At 39.8% G+C, this 20,835-nt stretch overlaps 1 protein-coding gene across 1 annotated transcript in view; it reads right to left on the bottom strand.

Moving 5' to 3' along the window:
* Window positions 1–338: 338 nt before the first annotated feature.
* The window catches only part of LOC140686644 (serine/threonine-protein kinase Nek10-like), a 60,097-nt gene continuing 39,600 nt past the window's right edge, over window positions 339–20,835 (bottom strand). The window contains 5 exon segments of the mRNA XM_072940847.1: window positions 339–1,169; window positions 5,253–5,309; window positions 5,392–5,443; window positions 8,306–8,414; window positions 15,679–15,789. Of these exon segments, the coding sequence (XP_072796948.1) occupies window positions 1,121–1,169; window positions 5,253–5,309; window positions 5,392–5,443; window positions 8,306–8,414; window positions 15,679–15,789 (378 nt within the window). The 3' untranslated portion in view covers window positions 339–1,120.

Here is a 20,835-nt window from a genome sequence, read left to right on the forward strand (position 1 = left end):
GCATAATTTCAGCTTTCAGATGACTTACATAGTATTAAAATGTTCTTAAAATAGCTGGAAGTAGTCCGATTTCACAATAATTTCTTGATATTACACCAGTTATAAGAAGCCAATTAGAGAGATTTTAGCCCAACCAGAATCTAGAGAATTTTCATCATAAATTGTCCCTACACAGGAATGGGGCACTGTTTTGGCATTACGAGTTCCCTTTTCTAGAGACGTCTCAATGAATAAAGAAGAAATTTATATTTTTATTATATAACTTATTTTCATTTCAAGTTCTTAAACAACAAAATCTTAACACCAATGTAGGCAATGTTAGTTACAACGGACTCAGAATAAAGAATATCTCTTTCATAGACTGTGACTCCTGAAAGTGCTCTAAAAACACTATGAGTTTGATTAGCAGCAAAGCATTAGCCTAATGGAAACCTCCCTCCTCCCCTTACATATGTATATACGTATACACATACTGTAGATCAGTATCTTCTATTGGTCCAACTTAAATTTGACAATTGTTCTCAGAGGCTGTGCAAGGTTGCAAATACTGTCTATGCTGTCTTAGAGATCAAGACAACTAGCACCCGAGTGGTTAAGAGAAAATCAATAGTTTCAAGCAAACAAAAAGCCATGAAGTCATATAGTTTGAATTTCTTTTAAGAGCAGAAAAATGGAGGGCTCAGTGAATCACCCAATATATTAACTGTTCTGGGTCCTATAATTTTATCTAAAACTATTTTTTATACATGGAAGGCTAGATGCCTTTACATAGTTTCAGCAATTCTAAAAATATAAAATATTCCTTTGAAAAATAGGACAAGTTTTGTTTTGTTTTGTTTTGAACTTGGAGAACAGTTCGGCGAGGAGTGGGTTTCCTTCTCTCAGATGAATTTTGCAGCATCCTTCCCCCAGGAGCACGCTGACAGCTCCGTCATCCTGCATCAAATGCACCCCCGGGATGGGCCTCTAGGAAGGGGCCGTGCCAGCACCAAAGCAGGCTGGTCTTCTCTCTTCCACACTCCTGTAGCAGCTCCCCATCCCTGGGCATCTTGCAGTATTGCCTCACGTCCAGAACATGAACTTGACTGGGAAAACAACATCCATTTAAAATGCAGCATTTTCATCTGTTGTTTGGGTGATTCTTGGTGCCCCAGGGATAGGAGTGATACCTGGAAGAGTCAGAAGTGGAAAGAGTTAGCTACAGCCTCAAGTGTTTTAGTTCACACATTCAATTTCAAAAGCAGCAGCTCAGGTATATAAGAAAGCAAATCACATGGAATCAAAATGTGATTCTAAACAGGACAGAATGGGGAGATTGTCAGAAAGCTGCCTTTTGCTGAAGTTCACTGCTAATACTTTCTTTCTCAAACTATAAACTCAGTGGGACCTAATAACCATTTAGAGTGGAAAAATCACCTCTCCAAAGTAGCCTGTATCTTAAATGCCTATTTCACACGTTCAACAGTTAACTGGAAGGAAAATCAATGCAAGCTGATTCAATGTACTTTTTAAAAAATGTCAACACATATTTCATTGTCACAAAATAAAATGTTAACGCATATCCCTAAGTATACGACGATGATATACTGGTCATCTCTTCACTTACAAAATGCTTTTACTCTCAGAAACAACGCTGATCAATTCAGGTGTGCCAGGCAGTAACCTTCCAGTAAGGAAGCGAACAGTTATGTGTGTAACAGATGTAATTAATGAAACAAGCCTGCAAATGATCAGGAGTGGGGCCCTCCTGGGGATGGCCCAGCTTGTTTGAACACTTTTCATTTTCTTACACAGCTGTCTTCAGTTCAACTCCATACTACCCCCTCTTCCCAAAGGCCTCATTCTGGCTAGGGTCCCTCACTGCTGTTTCTGTGTCTGCTACCATTTTCTTTAACAAATACAGCAGTTTGTGCTTGAGACATTCTCCTACATCTGCTCAAGCCATCTTACCATTATTTAAACAGTTCTCAGTAACTTACCTAAAGACAGCTAATAACTAGATAATGCCCTTGTCCTGAGACTTATTTTGAGAATCTCATCTCTCTATCCCTAACTAAACAGAAACTTCATGATCTAAGCTGAAAATGCAACATATCTTGGCTTAATGCTTTAGCTGTTGTCTCGATGCTTTGTACACATGTGTCTAAGTTTGAACAGACAGTCTTAAATTGTAAACTTGAGTTATACAGGAATTGGCATGTAATTCTCTGGCCATGGTGATGAACCAAGATCATTGTATAATATTTTGCAATGATGACAATGATGATTAAGAGGATGATGGGAACAGTAGCAGATCTGGATAAATACTGGTGGAGGAGTTAAAACAATGCTTCCTATTTGTAACCATATTTCTAGGGCAGGTATTCTCAGTTTGTGTCTCAAGTAAATAATGAAGATTCATTGGGGTGAACAAGGTCAGCAGACTTCTTTCCTACAGTGCACCTCAAAATCCTTAATATATTAATACATGTTAACATTCTCTAAAAATGGAAAAACATACACTCAGAATTTCCCAAATATATTTGGTCATGGAACTTTATTTTTCAGGGAGCATCTATTAACATCTTTGAGGATATTGGCTATTTACAAAACCTATTTGGGAAAATACACTCTACTGATGCTAAGTACTAATTATAAATACCTCTGTATGTCCTGTGATGTTTAGCATCCTCTATCCTTTGACTATGGAAAAATCATTACTGTCACAGCTGATCTGATTCATATTTGGAATTATGTGTGTTTTCAGCTTAGGAAGTGTTAGGTGCATATGTAGAGCCTGATTTACTTCTTGGAAATTAATTGGGAACACCAGTGAACAAGTAATGGCTTTAAGCACTACCATGGGTTATTTTTACTAGTAAACCATGAAAACTCACCCGCAGTGATATATCCTATGATTGCTATTAGAAACTGAAGAGGGAATGTCACGGCCATGTGGCTCTTTAAATGGATTATTCATTTTAACTTGGAGCATTTTAAGAAAATTTCATGTCATAACCATCATATATTGCTTTAACTTGATCATTAAATTCATGTCTTCATATTGTATTCACAATTCTGAATATAACTAAATAATTTCACCTTCATTATTAAGCATCTTATTGTCTATTTACCATAATAAGAAAATCTGCAATGTCTTTTAATACAGGAGTATTTGATTTTTTAAAATCTCAGTAATAATAGAATTCAAAAGCATAACTATACATTTCAAAGAAAGGCTGAAATTATTATTTCTAAAAAAGGAAAAATAAGCCCTCTTGTAAGAGCCTCCCTAAGTCCTTTACACTGTTACTTAATTGATTCTCTGCAAAAATTTGAAGACAGTCATAGCACATGATCCCGAGTCTCTGAGAAAATGCAGATGCAACAGTGGTAAGTATGATTTTTGCCCCACTACAAGCAAGGGCACTTGAAATAAGAAGTTGCCAAAAGTCAAGAACAGAGACATTCACACCATCCACGGAAGGCTGAATGTATTCAGATCGAGAATAGAAAATGAATGATACAAATCCCTCCAGGATGGTGGGAGCAGAGTGATGACGGAGAGGGTGATTTCTATTAACAATATGCCTGCATTTCTCTGAAGTTGCAAATCACAGCAAAACTAAACTTACAAAGGAAGAATTTTGGAAATACATTGTCAAGCCAAAAGAACAAGCAGTTGAATACGCTTATGTGTGATTGATAAGAATAACTCGTTGAAACAGAAGAGAAAAAAAGGCTGGAGACTGAATTAATGCCAAAAAAAGAATCTAATTTCCATATAATGACCATAACAGGGTGTTTTTAAGACCACTTTCTCTGGGAAAGACGAGAATAATTTAAATAGTGGTCACCAGATAGCTTCATCAGCTGGACAGAAAGGTTGTATCTCCAGGAAGAAAAGGCCACTTTGGGACAGCAGAATCTACAGGCCTCCTAAAGAAACTTTAGCCGTACAAGATGTGTAAGTGGTGGCTCACCGTCGATCTGATGATACAATTACCAGTGGGCTCCTCAACAATGTCCAGAGATAATTCATTTATAGTAGACACTGGCAGCGCCCATATCCCCTCATTCAAACCCCTTCAAAATATGCTGGGCTGACTACCAACCACCAGCATCTGCATTCCTTTTCCTGAGGATTTCACTGGCCTCTAGAATCTGCTTTGCCCACTCTTAGAGGAGGCCAGAAATGCCAGGAAACTAATGTCCCCTGGGGAAAGAGGCCTCCAACAAGGGCTGATGGGAATCAGAGATCAGGATCCCAGCTCCCTCAGTCATGGAGCACCCAGATTCCCAGTGGGATCAAGTTCAATTGTGGTTCAATTACCAAAATGGCAATTTGATTGAAAATGAAATCTTCACTGAGTTCTTCAATACCTACCAGAGTTTTCTGGGATTCCCTCTCAGATTAATGTAAAAGCAGCTTTTGGAAGGAAAGAGCTCTCTGTAGGAGGTCCCTTTGTCTGCTCAGTAACCTTAAATCCGGCACACCCATGCCCTGCTCAACCCCAGCCCTAGAGCACCTTTCAAATCTTTTGATCACACAAAACCTTGTCTAACATGTTGATTGCTTCCTAGATCAAAGAAATAGAAATGGAGACTAAGTAATCAAAAGATGACAAGTTCTCTTTCCTAGCTTCCCCTTCAGTCATCTTATGAACGAACTATGAACAAGATGGCGTCTAAGGAAAAATCACAAGAGGTCGACACCTGCATATTGAGGGGGAGGGGAGAGAAATGACTCTGACCCCCATCTCAATGATTTAACTGAGGTCACTTTCTTTTTCCCTTGAGAACATTCATGATTGAGCCGACTCTTTGGAGTTGTTTTTGTAGACATTAAGTCCACCATCGCCCCAGACTGCCAGCATTCAAATAAAAGGCAACTGTCCTTTCTACCAACATTTGTCACTCCTAAGTACTGATTTTTGAGCGGCGAGCTGCTGGACCTGAGTTTGGTAACAGATTTTGACGCCCAACGTGGAGCTGCAAACTCTCGGTGGTCACAGTCTTCTGGGCTTCCTTCTAGCAGCTTCTGGTGGTGGGAACACACAGGGTTGAGTTTGAACAGCCAGCTGCCTGTGGCAAGCTGGCCAGAAGGGGGTTCTCAGGAAAGTCCCAGCAGTTGCTGGAAATGTTCATCCTGGGGATTCTGTCCATGTGTCCCCTGCCCAGCACTGGCTGCCAGTTTTCACTTGAGGTTGGTGGGGATGAATTCTAAGTTCTAAACTGAACTTTAATATTTGAAAGCAAACACTGGATCTCACCTGTTAGAAGTAAAATTGTAATACCCACTTTCCTCTAGGACTTCTTCAATCACAGTCAAAAATGGAAAAAAAAATCAGGTTAGTACTGAATTGAAAGCAACAAAATAGAATCATTCAGAGGCGCTGCAGAAACCTCACCTGCATCTGTGCATACGTGATGCCCTCCTCCAGATCAAAGCTCGTGGGTAGACCTGAAATAGACAAATTATTGCAAGTCTGGCACTTGGTTCATTTTTTTTAGTTGGATGTTATTGGCAATTATACGCGGGCAGTGAAAATGGTCAATTTCTTAATGATGAATATGAGTACTTAGAAACACATTCCAAATTATCTTGGCTTTGCATTCTGAGATGCTTTGTTTCTCTTCCTTTTATAGCTTTCCACTTTTGGGGTGGCCATCAAAAAATAATACTCAAAATTTAAAGGCGTCGGATAAACTGGCCAATTAACTTGTGTGTGTGTGTGTGCATGCATGTGTGTGTGTGTGTGTGTGTGTCTTATGAAGAGGAAAGTAGTGACTCTAAACACAATACCTGAAAGGCAAAGAAAAGATTAAGAAACTCTCCCTCATCCACAAGACAAAAAGAGTGGAAATGTACTAGCAAGGATAAATTCTTAGTGGAGGAAGCAATAGCCAGTGAATGACAACAAAGATCTGACCCCTTATCTTGGCTGCCAGGAGGGAAATAAAATACATTTAAAGCTAGAGGACAAGGTTTCTTTTCCTGTTTAGTCTGAGTATGATATGCCAGTGCCTAACCTACTCTGGTGCCACCCAAAGCAGTGTTGACCATATTCCACTCTAATCAATCAACACGTAGAGGCCAGGAGCTCCCCTCACACTCAGGATAGAGAAAAGAACGGGTTGAAGGCTGAGGGGAGGCGTGAGGATGTGAATCCTGGCAGTGTGCTTTTTAAGCCTGGCTTAAAGACCAAAGTACTACATGGTTCTGCTGTCTTCCCTTCTGCCCAGCCTGCTGTGACAAGGGACACACCCAGTCTGCTCTGCGGTGATGTGTCCAGCTTCTGGAAACACCCGTCAAGTCCCTCTCTGACCACTGAGAGATTTCAACCAGAGCTCTTCCCTCAACGGAGCTGCTGCTGTGAAAAGTCTGGCCTGTGACTGACTGACCTGCCCTGGGAGATACTTTTAAAAGCAAGTGACTTTTCCATTCTGAGTCTCTTTCTGTTTTATAAATAAGTTCAGCTGTCTTATTTTGTTTTTAGATTCCACATACATTTGATGTCATGTGGTATTTGTCTTTCTCTCTCTGACTTACTTCACTTATTATGACAATCTCTAGTTCCATCAATGATGCTACAAATGGCAGTATTTTAAAATCTTTTTTATGGCTGAGTAGTATTCCATTGTGTATATATGCCACATTATATTAAGTGAAGTCAGTCAGAGAAAGACGAATGTTGTATGAAATCACTTATGTGGAATCTAAAAAATTATACAAATATTTACAAAGAGGAATAGACTCACAGACACAGAAAACAAACTTATGGTTACCAAAGGGGAAAGGCTGGGGGGAGGGATAAATTAGGAATATGGGATTAACAGATAAACACAACTGTATATAAAATAAACAACAAGGAATTACCATACAACATTGGGAACTATAGTCAATAACTTATAAATCTATAAAAGGAAAAGAATCTGAAAAGGAATATATAATATATATTCAGATATATATATATCTGAATCACTTTGATGTACACCTGAAACTAACACAATATTGCAAATAAATGGTACTCCAATTAAGAAATATATGAAAGCAAATGAATTTAGACAACAGTTTATCTGATCTTATACATTTCTCAGGGGCTATTTTAAATGAAATTCTGCCTGCCCAGGTTAGCTTTATCCCAGGAATCCAAGTCTTGGGGAAAGTCTGATAATTGTTATATGAAATGATCTGCCTAAGGTAGGCATCAACAAAAGCACACCAACAATGAGTGATGTTCTTGGATGAGGAAATGGCAGGTTTTCATTTAACCCGAAAAGGTTCACATCTGTTTCTGCCCCACGGAGGGACCTAACTGTAGTTTACAGGGATTCAAAAATTATGCAGGAATTCTACAGCCTCAGATTAGCCTGAAGAATTCTTCTGAGAGTCACACGTAACAAGGAGAGTTACACTATGCTCAGCCCGTAAACATACTGGCTAAGCATTTGTTATGTATTTACACTGATCCTTGAAATAATCCAAAAATGCACGTAACATTTTTATCCCCATGTTACAGGCAAGGAAACTGGGGTTCAGCGAAGTCAAATGGTTTGCTCAAGGTCAGCTACTCAGTGACTGAGTGTGCACCTTTAATCCCTAAGTTACATTGCCTCCCTATGTGAAATTTCTCCAAAAAAGAAAAAAAATTAAATACGTTTGATGTGATTCTTCAGGTATGTTTCAAATTTTCTGTTTTATTCAAACTCTTCCCTTTCTGCTATTTATCTCCCTGATGCTTTTGGGCATTTGATTTCCCATCATCAGTTAAGAAGAAATAAAAGGAAATACAATTTAACCACATGGATTCTGTTTGCTTCTGGTATTAATTAATGATCATGGAAGCTGTCCCAAGTAGGTAAAGTAAATCTCAGGGAATTGCCAGACTCCTACTGCATGTCCCTCTCAACTACCATCATAGATAATAAATATAAGATGTATTTTTATTTTAAATTGAAGATAATCTTTTGAGGATAGCTGTTGATCCAAACTATTTTCTTTCATTTTTTTAATTGAGTTATAGTCAGTTTACAATGTTGTGTCAGTTTCTGGTGTGCAGCACAATTCTTCAGTCATACATGAATATACATATATTATTCCTTTTCATATTCTTTTTCACTGTAAGCTACTACAAGATCTTGAATGTATTTCCCTGTGTTATATACAATGGAATACTACTCAGCCATAAAAAATATAATGCCATTTGCAGCAACATGGATGTCCCTAGAGAATGTCATTCTAAGTGAAGTAAGCCAGAAAGGGAAAGAAAAATACCAATCTGTTTCTTCATGAAAGCCATATTCCTGTGTTGAAGACCATTACCTGTTGAGTTATTTGGGGACAGGCTGTGTTCCCTTGATGAATGATGCAATAAATGGTAATCTGCTGTGAAAAAGCTGGGGTCAATTGGTTCTGGAGATCCCTGAGATAACTGAAACAGAAAAAGTAAAACTGCATCTTATTTCACATTCAGAGTCAAGTGACATGGGATCTCCGTGCGTGTCTCTGCAAGAGGAACCGCGGCTCTTCGGCTGTCAATCCCTCTGACACAGATAAAGACCCATCTTCTTCCTTTCAAAAGGACTTTTAAGAGGGGAGGGTGTAGCTCATGGGGTAAAACGCATGCTTAGCATGCATGAGGTCCTGGGTACAAACCCTGGTACCTCCTCTAAGAATAAGCAAATAAATAAATGAAACTACCTTCCCCAACCACCCTCCCCACCGTCCAGAAAAAAGGACTTATAAATTAGAGGCAGGCAAATTACAGTGAAAGCAAGCAGACAGTTCCCTGGTCAGGGGAAACATACACACACACACATCCTACAATTTACAGTCTTATGAGAACAAACTTAAAATGGATAGAAAAATAATGGCATGGAGTCTGCAACGCCAAAATGTTTTTTTATCAGTTGTGGGAGGAATAAACTCCAATTATTCAACAGAACATTATGTATAGAGCAAATCTATACTTTGTCATGTATATGCTTTGAAAATGCCTTCTTGTCCCGCCAAGGCAAACAAGTTTTTTAATACATCTTTCTCAGTCACCATTAATTAATTTTAATCTCCACAAATTAATTCTCAACATTGCAAAGGAAAGAGTAATTCACTAAAAGCCAGAATTTATTAAAATTCCAATCATTTAATTCCCCTCTATAGAGCTGAATTTTTTAATGAAATTTTCAACTTCCTTCCAACTTTCATTTTAACCAGCACTTGGGCTGGCCAAGTTTTGTGACTGTGTAATACAATATACTTTAAAAATGCCAATTTATATTAACAAACCAGAAGCAAAAGGAACAATTTAGACTATGCCACAGTAGTTACCTTGGATTCATATTCTCTGTTCATTAAATAAGGAAGTTTGAAATGAGGTGCTGCGATCTAAACTTGCACATAGAAGGATGCTAAACTATGAAGACCAATGTGGTTTTTTAAAATATTTTTTAAAATAATTTTGTTGTGCTATAATTTCTGTACAGTAAACTACACATATTTCAGATGTACAGTTTGATGAATTTTGATAGATGGATACACCGAGGAAACCATCACCACCTAACATTTCCATAACTCCCTGAGAGGGGCAAACTTCCAACTCCCAATTTATCCCTTCTCACCCCCTTTATCAACAAGGTTTTCAGAAACTCTGCAGAGGGCCCACTGGAGCTGAACTTCAAAGGCTGGATTTGGGTGAACACAAGGAAGCCAAGTGGACGTTCCAGGTGGGAGGACATCGAGGGCAGAGGCTGGGCATTGCACATTAGCGGCAGAGTGATACAGGGCTAGGACGTAAACCCCATGTTCTGGAGGCATGGGGATTTAGGCTGAAGAGAGGAAAGCAAGTACTGTTCATTCATTCAGGGAGTAATTTAAACCAACCCTTGTGTTCCCATGCACAGATCCAAGGTACGAAAACCACCAATGGTGACCAAGAACCGTATTCTTGGAGCTGACTTCCTAATTAGGGAAAAATGTGTCTGTGAAATACCCGCCTGGATATATGTAAAATTGCAACTGAGCTGAATGCTCTGAAGGCCAGGCCGGTGGTTCTAGGAGGTCACAGACAGACCTGAGACAGGGAAGGCTTTCCTAAAATAATGCTTCTGCTGAGAGACAAGAGTGAGTAAAGGACGGAGTGGGCAGAACATAACGGGCAGGAGAAACAGCATGTGCAGGCTGGGGAAGAAGCAGCATGGTAGGTGGGCCCTGTGGCCAGTGAGGAGGCAGCAAAGGGCGAGAGTGGTACAAGGTGAGGGTGGGGAGAGGGGCCCAGGCTTGGACCAAACAGGACATGAACATCGTGGTGAGAATTTTGGCATTTTATACTCAGACTCATGAACAGTGTGTGTGTGTGTGTGTTTCTGTGTGTGTGCATGTGTGTGTGTGAGATAGAGAGAGAGAGAGAGAGAGAGACATGACCACATTCTGTTTTAAAAGGATCACTCTGGATTCAATATACACATAACAGTCTGAATGGGGCTGGGGCCGTGGGGTGAATGCAGACAGATCAGGAAGAGGCACCTGCAGAGAGCAGAGGCCAAGGCAGCTGGATCCGGAGTCAGATGGGTAGGCAGGAAACTGGAAGCAAGTGATTAACAACACTGCCAACGTCTGGCAAAACCGACTGGAGAAGACATCCAGATGGCCAACAAGCACATGAAAAGATGCTCAGCATCACCAATTGTTAGAGAAATGCAAATCAAAAGTATGATGAGGTATCACCTCACACCGGTCAGAATGGCCATCGTTCAAAAGTTGACAAATGACAAATGCTGGAGAGGATGTGGAGAAAAGGGAATGCTCCTTCACTGCTGGTGGGAATGTGGTTTGGTGCAGCCAGTGTGGAAAACAGTATGGAGATTCCTCAAAAGACTAGGAATAGACCTACAATATGATGCATTAATCCCACTCCTGGGCATGTATCTGGAGGAAAATAGAATTCAAAAAGACACGTGCACCCCAATTTTCACAGCACCACTATTTACACTAGCCAAGACATGGAAACAACACCAATGTCAATCGACAGATGACTGGATAAAGAAGCTGTGGTATATTTATACAACAGAATACTATGCAGCCATAAAAAAAATAATGCCATTTGCAGCAACATAAATGGACCTGGAGAATGTCATTCTAAGTGAGGCCAGAAAGAGAAAGAAAAATGCTGCATGATATCACTTATATGTAGAATCTAAAAAAAAAAAAGCACTTCAATGAACTTATCGACAAAAGAGAAACAGACTCACAGACATAGAAAACAAACTTACAGTAACCAGGGATTAAAGGGGGTGGGAAGGGATAAATTGGGATTTAAAAATTGCACCTCTTGGGGAGTGCTGGATATGTTAACTATCTTGAGTGTGGCAGTAGTTTCATGGGTGTAGACATCTATCAAAATTCATCAAAGTGTACATCTGAAATATGTGTAGTTTACTCTATAGGATCCATACAACAATAAAAGTTGCTTTAAAAAAAAAAAACAGGAGATCAATATCAGAAGGGTACCAAGACTTCAGACTAGGTGGTAACCAGAAGGAAGGAATGGCTACTGAAGATCAAATATTCTTACTTAATAACAGGAGCACCTACAACCACTAGTTGGTGCTTACTGCATTCTAGATACATTTGATGTTCTATTTGGTTCTTACAACTACCCTGTAAGTTAGGCATTATGCCCATTTTACAGGTGAGGAATCTGAGATGTAAAGTAATTCGCTTCCAACTGGCAGGACCAGGGCTATAATATCAAAGGCCAAGCAAAACCACATGCACAATGAAGACTCCTCAGGTGTTAATGAGGTAGGAGATGCAAGAGATAAAGTGGAACATCTGGAGGTGACCGCACGGTTTGAAGACCGAGGAGAAGGAAAAAGGATGCTGCCAGTGATATTTGATGCAAAGAAAGGAGGAAGATGGTGAGTTCAAGCCTGGACATACCAGATGGCAATTAAATGTTCGCCCAGCAGGTGGAAATCTGGGTGATACGACAGAAGCTTTCTGAGCAGTGGCCTCTCCGGCCGGCTGATGTCACGAGGTGGATCACCAGTCCCAGACCAGCACCGTGGGGCCCTCTCTTGGCTCATGAATATTGAGTTGAGGGATACCTGCTCTCTTTGGCATTATGCTCTGCTTGGAAGAACGTGTACGATCCTCCTTCTGAACTGATATAAAAGGGCTCTTCTGCTCTGAACAAACACCTACAGTTCCAAAGGGCAAATGGCTGTGTGTACTATTAAACTAAACAAGTCGCTATTAAAGAGAAAAAGCTCTATCACTGTCACTACCCTCCCCCTCCCCAAACACACTGATGTTGAGCAAATATTGAACAATTTTACCGCCTTATTGGTCAACTGAGAACACAGTTACTTTCTGGGCAAAAAACTAAATAGAAGAAAACAGTAAGAAACTACAAGTGTAATCCTCATTAAATTCCCCAAACTGTATCTTCTTTTCATATCATAAAATAAGTTTATCTTTGCTGTGGGACAACTACATAAACGAGTTTGAAGCTAATCAAATGAGGAAGGACTTGGAAGGAAATTAAGCCAAAATGAATGAGATTAGGTGTCAGAAGTGAGAAAAGTTTCAGCACTTTTCTCATCACACTTCACTCGCCAGGCCTCTGATCTTTCTTTCTTTAGGTTTTCCTTGTCCTCTTTCACTGAATTATGTTAACATGTTAAGTCACAAAGTATTACCTTTTTTTTTTTCATTTCTTCTAACCTACAGCTCCTTTCTATTAGGTTTTATTAGGCTTTTGAGGCCATTTTGTTACACAAATGTCAGTATTTACACTCACTATTTTCTAATAATTAAATCTTAGCGGCTCATCAGATGCAGGTTCAAGATTTTACTTTACGGTAAACTTCACAGATGGTGCTACGCACGCCCATGAGGAAGCATGGAATGCCCGGCTGTCCCTCTTTCGAGATGTCAGTGGCCAAGAAGGTGCATGTCAAGACCCATCATTTCTTTAAAGGGGCTGCAAAATGACAGTGTTTTTACACCTTCGGTACTTATTAGCTGAGGGAGTTCTATAATGAGAGAATTCCCTCTCATCAATTTAGTTACCCTGAGACAGAATTCACAAGGGAAAGGCAGAATAATGTTTGATTCTTTCCTTCTGTAAACAATTTTTGAAATAAGGTGTTGGTCACTCACTGTCTTTCAAAGGTAACCAGTAAGTGATTTTCTTTTTTTTTCCACTACCATGAAGCCTTAGATTTAAACATTAGTTGGTGCCTTTGATCCACTGTGGATATATTCTCTTCAATGCTCTAATTATGCAACGGAGAGCAGTGGGTTCCTGAGTCCTCTGACACACCCTTGGGAGCCCTGGACAGAATCCCTGCCCTGCACCCTATGATGTTAAGATATTCCAGCCTAGTCTCATTCAGTTTCTGCTCTAGAGCTGCCTGTGGCTGTATTTCCAAAGCTGTGGGTGCAGAGGGAGCACACTGATGCTTGCTTATTTTCTAAACAAACTTGGTGAAATTTTTGGAAGTATGAGCATTTTTTAAAAGATAAGATTTATCATGAATTCATACACATTCATACTGATCTTTCCAATTCTAATTTGAATTAATACCTTCTATTTTGTCTCTGCTGCTATCTCTCCCATGCTGAAAATCCTGGTCCTCAGAGACACCTATCCATTTACTCAGATGCTTTATTTCTCCTGCAATTCTAGCCAAGGTTGAGCAGGCTGGACTGAAGACACATCAGGTGAGTCAAAAAATAAAGAGATTCATTTTTCAGAAAAGGACTCGTCCATGTTTTGGCTCATCTGTATACCCCAGGTCTCAGGTGGTTCATAAATAAGGCACAGTCATCCCATGAAAATACCTTCAGACTGCAGGTGCGGAGTCACTGGATTTCAGGGGGAGCTTCAGAGGGGGAGGTGGAAACTGAGTGCACTTCGTGTATTGTTACCACTGCTTCCATGGCCATGGTGTGGGATGGCTGTGGAAGTCAAAGCTAACGAGCCCTTCCTCTGTGATGGCACAGTGAATGAAAAAGCCATTTCTGAACAAAACCCGCTGCTAAAGATTACATCACAAAGGGGGAAAAACATGTCACAAACTCCTCATTTAGCTTTCAGACTAGGGACAAGGTGGGTTCTTTCTTCTCAGGCAGAAGTATATAAATGTATCAATTCTTACATAGCAATAAAGAATAGAACCAACATAGGCCATGTTAGACAGCATGCAGGTGCACCAACATAGAATCTATTTGATACTCAACAATATTAACCATCAGGCACCTACCAGGCACTGGGAACGACCCTGAGGATTCAAAGATGAACAAGACACACTTACTGCCTCTGGAGAAACTGTAATAATGCGAGTCTGTTTGAATGATGAGCTACTTAAAACAACAGTAAGAGTGAAAACTCGTAGAGAAAGGGGAGATTCATTCTTGATGCGGAAACAAAGTTTCAGTGGAGGAACTGCTTAATACACCAAGTGGAAGCTTTCTTTAGCTCACAGGAGGCAAGGCTTGCCTCCCTGATCGTACGGTTTTGTAAGGGCGTGAACCACCACGAGCTTAAAATATCAGACAAGGGTGCAGAGCACCCTACAGAGGGTAACTGAATCTACCTCTCAGCCAGGTTGAAAGCAAAGATGATCCTGTGTCCCTACAGCTGTCAAACAGGACAAAGTGGCTTCTGTCAGCAAGTTGTGCTAACCACAGATAAACAATTCTCCTTCTGCCTGGTTGGCTTAACATGTTGGTGCTTTGGTTTCCTTATTTAAGAATAGAAATATCTACCAGCACCCACAGTCTAGGAGACTGCAGAATGTCGATTATGGAAAGAAACTTAGAAATGCTTCATTCCATCCTCATAGCTGAGAAAATTCATGGCCTCAGATGTTAGCTGACTTGTTCCAAGTTGCAAAACTCAACTCAGTGGTCTGTTGAAGAGTATCCTAATAAAGATTGGACTAGAACTATCTAATGTGTGTGTGTGTGTGTGTGTGTGTGTGTGTATGAGATATTAAATTATATATATTTTACAGTAAATGCATTTATAGATACACACTTAGATATATTTAATAACATTTTTTAGGAAAACATGCAATAATATTGAAACAACTTTCTATTACTCTTCTGAGACTGATGGCTTCAGAAATGAAGGTCAGAAAATTAGAGGCAAAGTCATAGCCTTGATTTACTATCTCAAGTGATGCTACAGTCTGAATGTCTGTGTCCCCCACGGAGTTGTATATTAAAACCTAACCCTGAGGTGATGATATTGGGAAGTGGGCCCTTTGGGAGGTAAATTGGGCCAGAAGGATAAAGTCCTTATATAAGTGTTCTTATTTTTTAAAATGCCCGTAAAAGGAGCCCTGGGAAAGCTCCCTTGCCTCCTGTCCCATGTAAGGACACAGTAAGAAGTCAGCAGTCTGCAGCCCGGAAGCGGGTCCATCCCAGACCCAACCATGCTGGCACCCTGATCTTGGGCTTCCAGCTTCCAGAACCATGAGCAATAAATTTCTGCTGTTTCTAAACACATCATCTTATGGTATTTTTACTGTAGCAGCCCGAATGGACTAAGACAACCATGGACAATGCCCTTTCATAGTGGGCAGAGCTTAAGTAGATGACGAAAGCTCAGGAGGCAGACAAATTAATTCCTACGATGTGTTTTTGTTTGGTAGCCAAAAAGAATTCCTGTATGTAGAGCATCATACCTTTTTAATTTCAGATTTCAAGTTGCAAGGGTTACTCTGCTGGCTGAAGAGGTTTTTCTTGAATCTCTCTATAACCCTTCTTTTCAAATTGTGGTGCAGAGCTGGAGGAAGCTGCATAAAATAAGAAAATCATTATAAGCAAGTCATTAGCAATGCATAGCTGAGTCCCAGCAAGCATTACTGAGGGTCAGTCACAGTACTCAATGCATGGGACTAAATAAGAATTAAAATTTTACCCTAACTAGCATGACTTGATGTTCCACTGGTTCATTCTACAATCCAGAACAAATATATTACTCTGTTCTCTTTCAAAAGGCTAGTTCTACTTATGTTACTCTTTTTTCATTTTATTGATATTATTTTTCATAAAACAACTCAATTACATATTAGTCGCACATATGAATTGAATTAAGTTTGCAAATAACAGGCTTGACAAAGAAAGATGCATTCTGTGAGATGCTCCAGCTCTTGTGTCATGCCCAGAACCATGCTAAACACGCTAATCTTGGTCCTTGTCCTGAAGGACCTGATACTATGGAACAGGAAGCCCATATCTGTGTTAGCACATCATCAGAAGCCTGCCTGTGAGCATGTCTGAATATGCACCTGATCAGAAAGAGAAATCAGATGGCAGGGACCAATCTTATCAGGAAGAAAGAGTAAAGAACTCGTATACATTAGGGCCCAGCCAGAATGAGTTAGATTTGAGGAGTAAGTAGTAGGAAGTCACAGGTTAGAGTGGAGAAGGCATGGAAAAGTACCTGAAGACACCTTTTTGATCTGACAATTCCCTACTGTTGCCACCTCCCTAAATCAAACACCAAAGGGTGATTCAACATACACAAATCAATCAATGTGATACACTACATCAACAAGAGAAAGAACAAAAACCACATGATCATCTCAATAGATGCAGAAAAGCTTCTGATAAAATTCAACACTCATTTATGATAAAAATTCTCACCAAAGTGGGTATTGAGGGAACATATCTCAATACCTAAAAGCTATATATGACAAACCTACAGCCAGCATAGCACTCAATGGTGAAAAACTCAAAAGCTTCCTACTAAAATCTGGGACAAGACAAGGCTGCCCACTATCACCACTCCTATTCAAAATATTCCTGGAAGTCCAAGCCACAGCAATCAGGCAAGACAGGGAAATAAAAGGGATCCAAACTGGAAAAGAAGAGGTAAAAGTGTCATAAAATACAGATGACATGATACTATATATAGAAAACTCTAAAAGGTCCACGCAAAAACTACTAGAAATACTCAAAGAATTCAGCAAGGCAGCAGGTTACAGATTGACATACAAAAATCAGTTGCATTTCTTTACTCTGACAATGAATCAACAGGAAAACAAAGTAAAGAAACAATCCCCTTTAAAATAGCACCCAAATTAATAAAATACCTAGGAACAAACCTAACCAAGGAAGTAAAAGACTTATACAAAGAGAACTATAAAACATTCATTAAGGAAATTAAAGAAGACTTTAAAAAATGGAAAGATATCCCATGCTCCTGGATTGCAAGAATCAATATTGTTAAAATGGTCACACCTCCAAGGCTATCTACAGATTTAATGCAATCCCTAACAAATTGCCCAAGACATATTTCACAAAACTAGAACAAATCATAATACAATTTATATGGAACCACAAAAGACCTAGAATTGCCAAAGCATTACTGAAGAAAAAGAAAGAGGGTGCAGGAATAACCCTCCCAGACTTCAGACAATACTATAGAGCTGCAGTCATCAAGACAGCATGGTATTGGTACAAAGACAGACATGAAGACCAACGGAACAGAACAGAGAGCCCAGAAATGAACCCACAAACCTTTGGTCAACTAATCTTCGACAAAGGAGGCAAGAACTTACAATTGAATAAAGACAGTCTCTTCAGCACATGGTGTTGGGAAACCTGGACAGCTGCATGTAAATCAATAAAGCTAAAACATCCCTTACACCATACAGAAAATTAAACTCAAAATGGATCAAAGAATTAAACATAAGACTAGATACAGTAAACCTCCAAGAAGAAAACATAGGCAAAACATTCTCTGACATACGTCTCAAAAATGTTCTCCTAGAACAGTCTACTCAAGCAATAGAAATAAAAGTAAGAATAAACAAATGGGACCTAATGAAACTTACAAGCTTCTGCACAGCAAAGGAAACCATAAGTAAAACAAAACGACAACCTATGGAATGGGAGAAAAATTTTGCAAACAATGAAACTGACAAAGGCTTGATCTCCAGAATGTATAAGCAGCTCATATGACTGAATAAGAAAAAACATAAACAACCCAATCCAAAAATGGGCAGAAGACCTAAACAAGCAATTCTCCAAGGAAGACATACAAATGATCAAAAAGCACATGAAAAAATGCTCAATATCACTAATTATCAGGGAAATACAAATCAAAACTACAATGAGGTATCCCCTCACACCAGTCAGAATGCCCATCATTCAAAAATCCACAAATGACAAATGCTGGAGAGGCTGTGGAGAAAGGGGAACCCTCCTACATTGCTGGTGGGAATGCAGTTTGGTGCAGCCACTGTGGAAAACAGTATGGAGATTCCTCAAAAGGCTAGGAATAGACTTACCATATGACCCAGCAATTTAACTCCTGGGCGTATGTCAAGAAAGAACCCAAATTGAAAAAGACACCTGCACCCCAATGTTCACAGTAGCACTATTTACAATAGCCAAGAGATGGAAACAGCCTAAATGTCCATCGACAGATGACTCGATAAAGAAAAGGTGGTATATTTATACAATGGAACACTATTCAGCCATAAAAATTACAACATAATGCCATTTGCAGGAACATGGGTATCCCTGGGGAATGTCATTCTAAGTGAAGTAAGCCAGAAGAGAAAGAAAAATACCATATAATATCACTCATATGTGGAATCTAAAAAAAGAAATGAAAGAGACAAATGAATATAAATACAAAAGAGAAAGAGACTCATAGACATAGAATACAAACTTGTGGTTGCCAGTGGGGAGGGTATTGGGAAGGGACAGACTGGGAGTTCAAAATTTGTAGATACTGAAAGGTATATATAGAATAGATAAACAAGATTATACTGTAGAGCACAGGGAAATATATACAAGATCTTATGGTAGCTCAAAATGAGAAAGAATGCAACAATGAATATATGTATGTTTATTTATAACTGAAAAATTGTGCTCTACACTGGAAATTGACACAACATTGTAAACTATAACTCAATAAAATAAAAAATGTTAAAAAAGATTACTGTCTCATTTTTAATGAAAACAGATATCCAATCAGTGAAGGTTGGGTTAGGATTCTAACATCCTTTTACAGTTGCTTTTAGATGATTTCCAGACTTATCTCTGGAAACTGGATAGGAAAGGCCACCACCAACCCAAGTTTAGCAGTTTCCCGTTTCAGATTACTTGCTGGTTGTCAGGAGGGATCTGGCCTTGCAATTCAGGATGGCTACCTCAGCCTAAGTTTGGGAGAGTTTGTCTAGTAAATAAACATGTGAACAAGAAGGGCTTTTTGTTTTGTCATTTCAGTTTTACTTCAGAAGTTTCCTTTGCAATTAACAGAGAGGGAAATCTGACCATGGTCTTCAACCTTTGGGAAATATATGTGTGACCTTTAGACTTGTACTTATCTTCTTTATTTGAATGGCTCTGACTTTGGTTAGCACTGTAATATAGAGTTCTCCTGAAGAGCTATCATTTCTTACTTTGTGCAGTGTCATAAACTTTCAAGTATTCTGGAAATACACTCTTACAACCAACATGGTACTAGCTGAACCTGTAACAAGTAATGCCATCTAGCCAAAAACATGAAATTGTGTGTTATGCTGGCACTGTAAAAGCAACATAGTATCTGTGATTGCTTCATTCTGGCTTTAAAATACTTCAAAATCCAATAAAGTAATGAAACATTTCCATTAAAAAGGGTTTTTTTTTATTACGTAAAAATGATCAAGACATGGATATGGAAAATATATCTAAATTTCAGAAGATAGCTTTTCCCAACTTAGTAGTTAATCACTAAGGTAACCAATAAGCTATTTGAAGTTATTTCCATAACACTGAAGTTAAGCATGCTCCTCACTACGTCTATATCAGTATTTAAATGGAAATGTATTTTTGAACATAATCTCTTTACTCAGTACAGACATGGCAGATTATATTTTGATTTATTGACCAATTTTCTGCTCCATCACATGTCCTTCACCTGCTTTCATTTAATCAGGGAGACAATTCTGTGGGATTGCCTAAGACAGAAGTTGACAGCAGAAAACAGAGAAAAGGTAATCAATTTTAGATTCTTGAGTCTCAAAAAGGCTGGCCCTCAGAGTAATGAAAAGAATAGCAGATTTGCTAGACACACACACACACAAAGCCCCAGACATGACAGATAAGAGCCTGGCTACTCCCCAGGCTGGGCAGAAATCAAAGGGGAACAGTGAGAAGTCAGAGATGCACAGGCCCCCAAGAAGGGAGCCCCTTGCCTGGTCCCCCAGGCTACTGGTGCCACTTGTCAATTTGTTTCCCCTTGGCTCCAAGTCCACCCTTCCTTGCCCTGCTTGTGATACTGGAACATCTCTCCCTCGCCAACCAGCAGGATGTTCCACTCCATCAGCAGAGGGCGCTAGAGGAGGACGCAGGTTCTTTCTGGTTCCAGGGATGCTCCTGCCTGGCCTCAGTCCAACAGCACTGAATGGTCAGCAGCAACAGGAACCCCTAGCCATGCTCACCCCAAGCCAGATGCAGTGGCATGAACCCTGCAGGCAGCTTCCCAGAGTTCCATGGAGCAGCAGCCACCCACAGGCAGCCTCCCCTGTCCCCACAGAGTGCTCTCCCCCGCACATCATGTTCACATGCTGATTTCCAGCAAGTTCCACAGAGCAGCTCCTCAGGAAATTTCTCTGACATTTCTGGTGAGGTCTGGACCTCAGCCCTGTAAGTAGTGACTTCCCTTTCTGCTTTTCTTACAGTCTTCAGATTTCTCTTCCTCTCCTTAGGAGATAATACCCTGTTATTATTATTACTTCCTAAACAGTCCTTTATATGAAACATTCCCTGTGGAAATCGCTGTGTGGTTTCTGTCCCCCGACTGGACCCTCACTGGAACAGATCTGGTACCAGGAATGTCC

The sequence above is a fragment of the Vicugna pacos genome, chromosome 17 (assembly GCF_048564905.1).
Source record: "Vicugna pacos chromosome 17, VicPac4, whole genome shotgun sequence".
Classification (NCBI taxonomy): Eukaryota; Metazoa; Chordata; class Mammalia; order Artiodactyla; family Camelidae; genus Vicugna; species Vicugna pacos.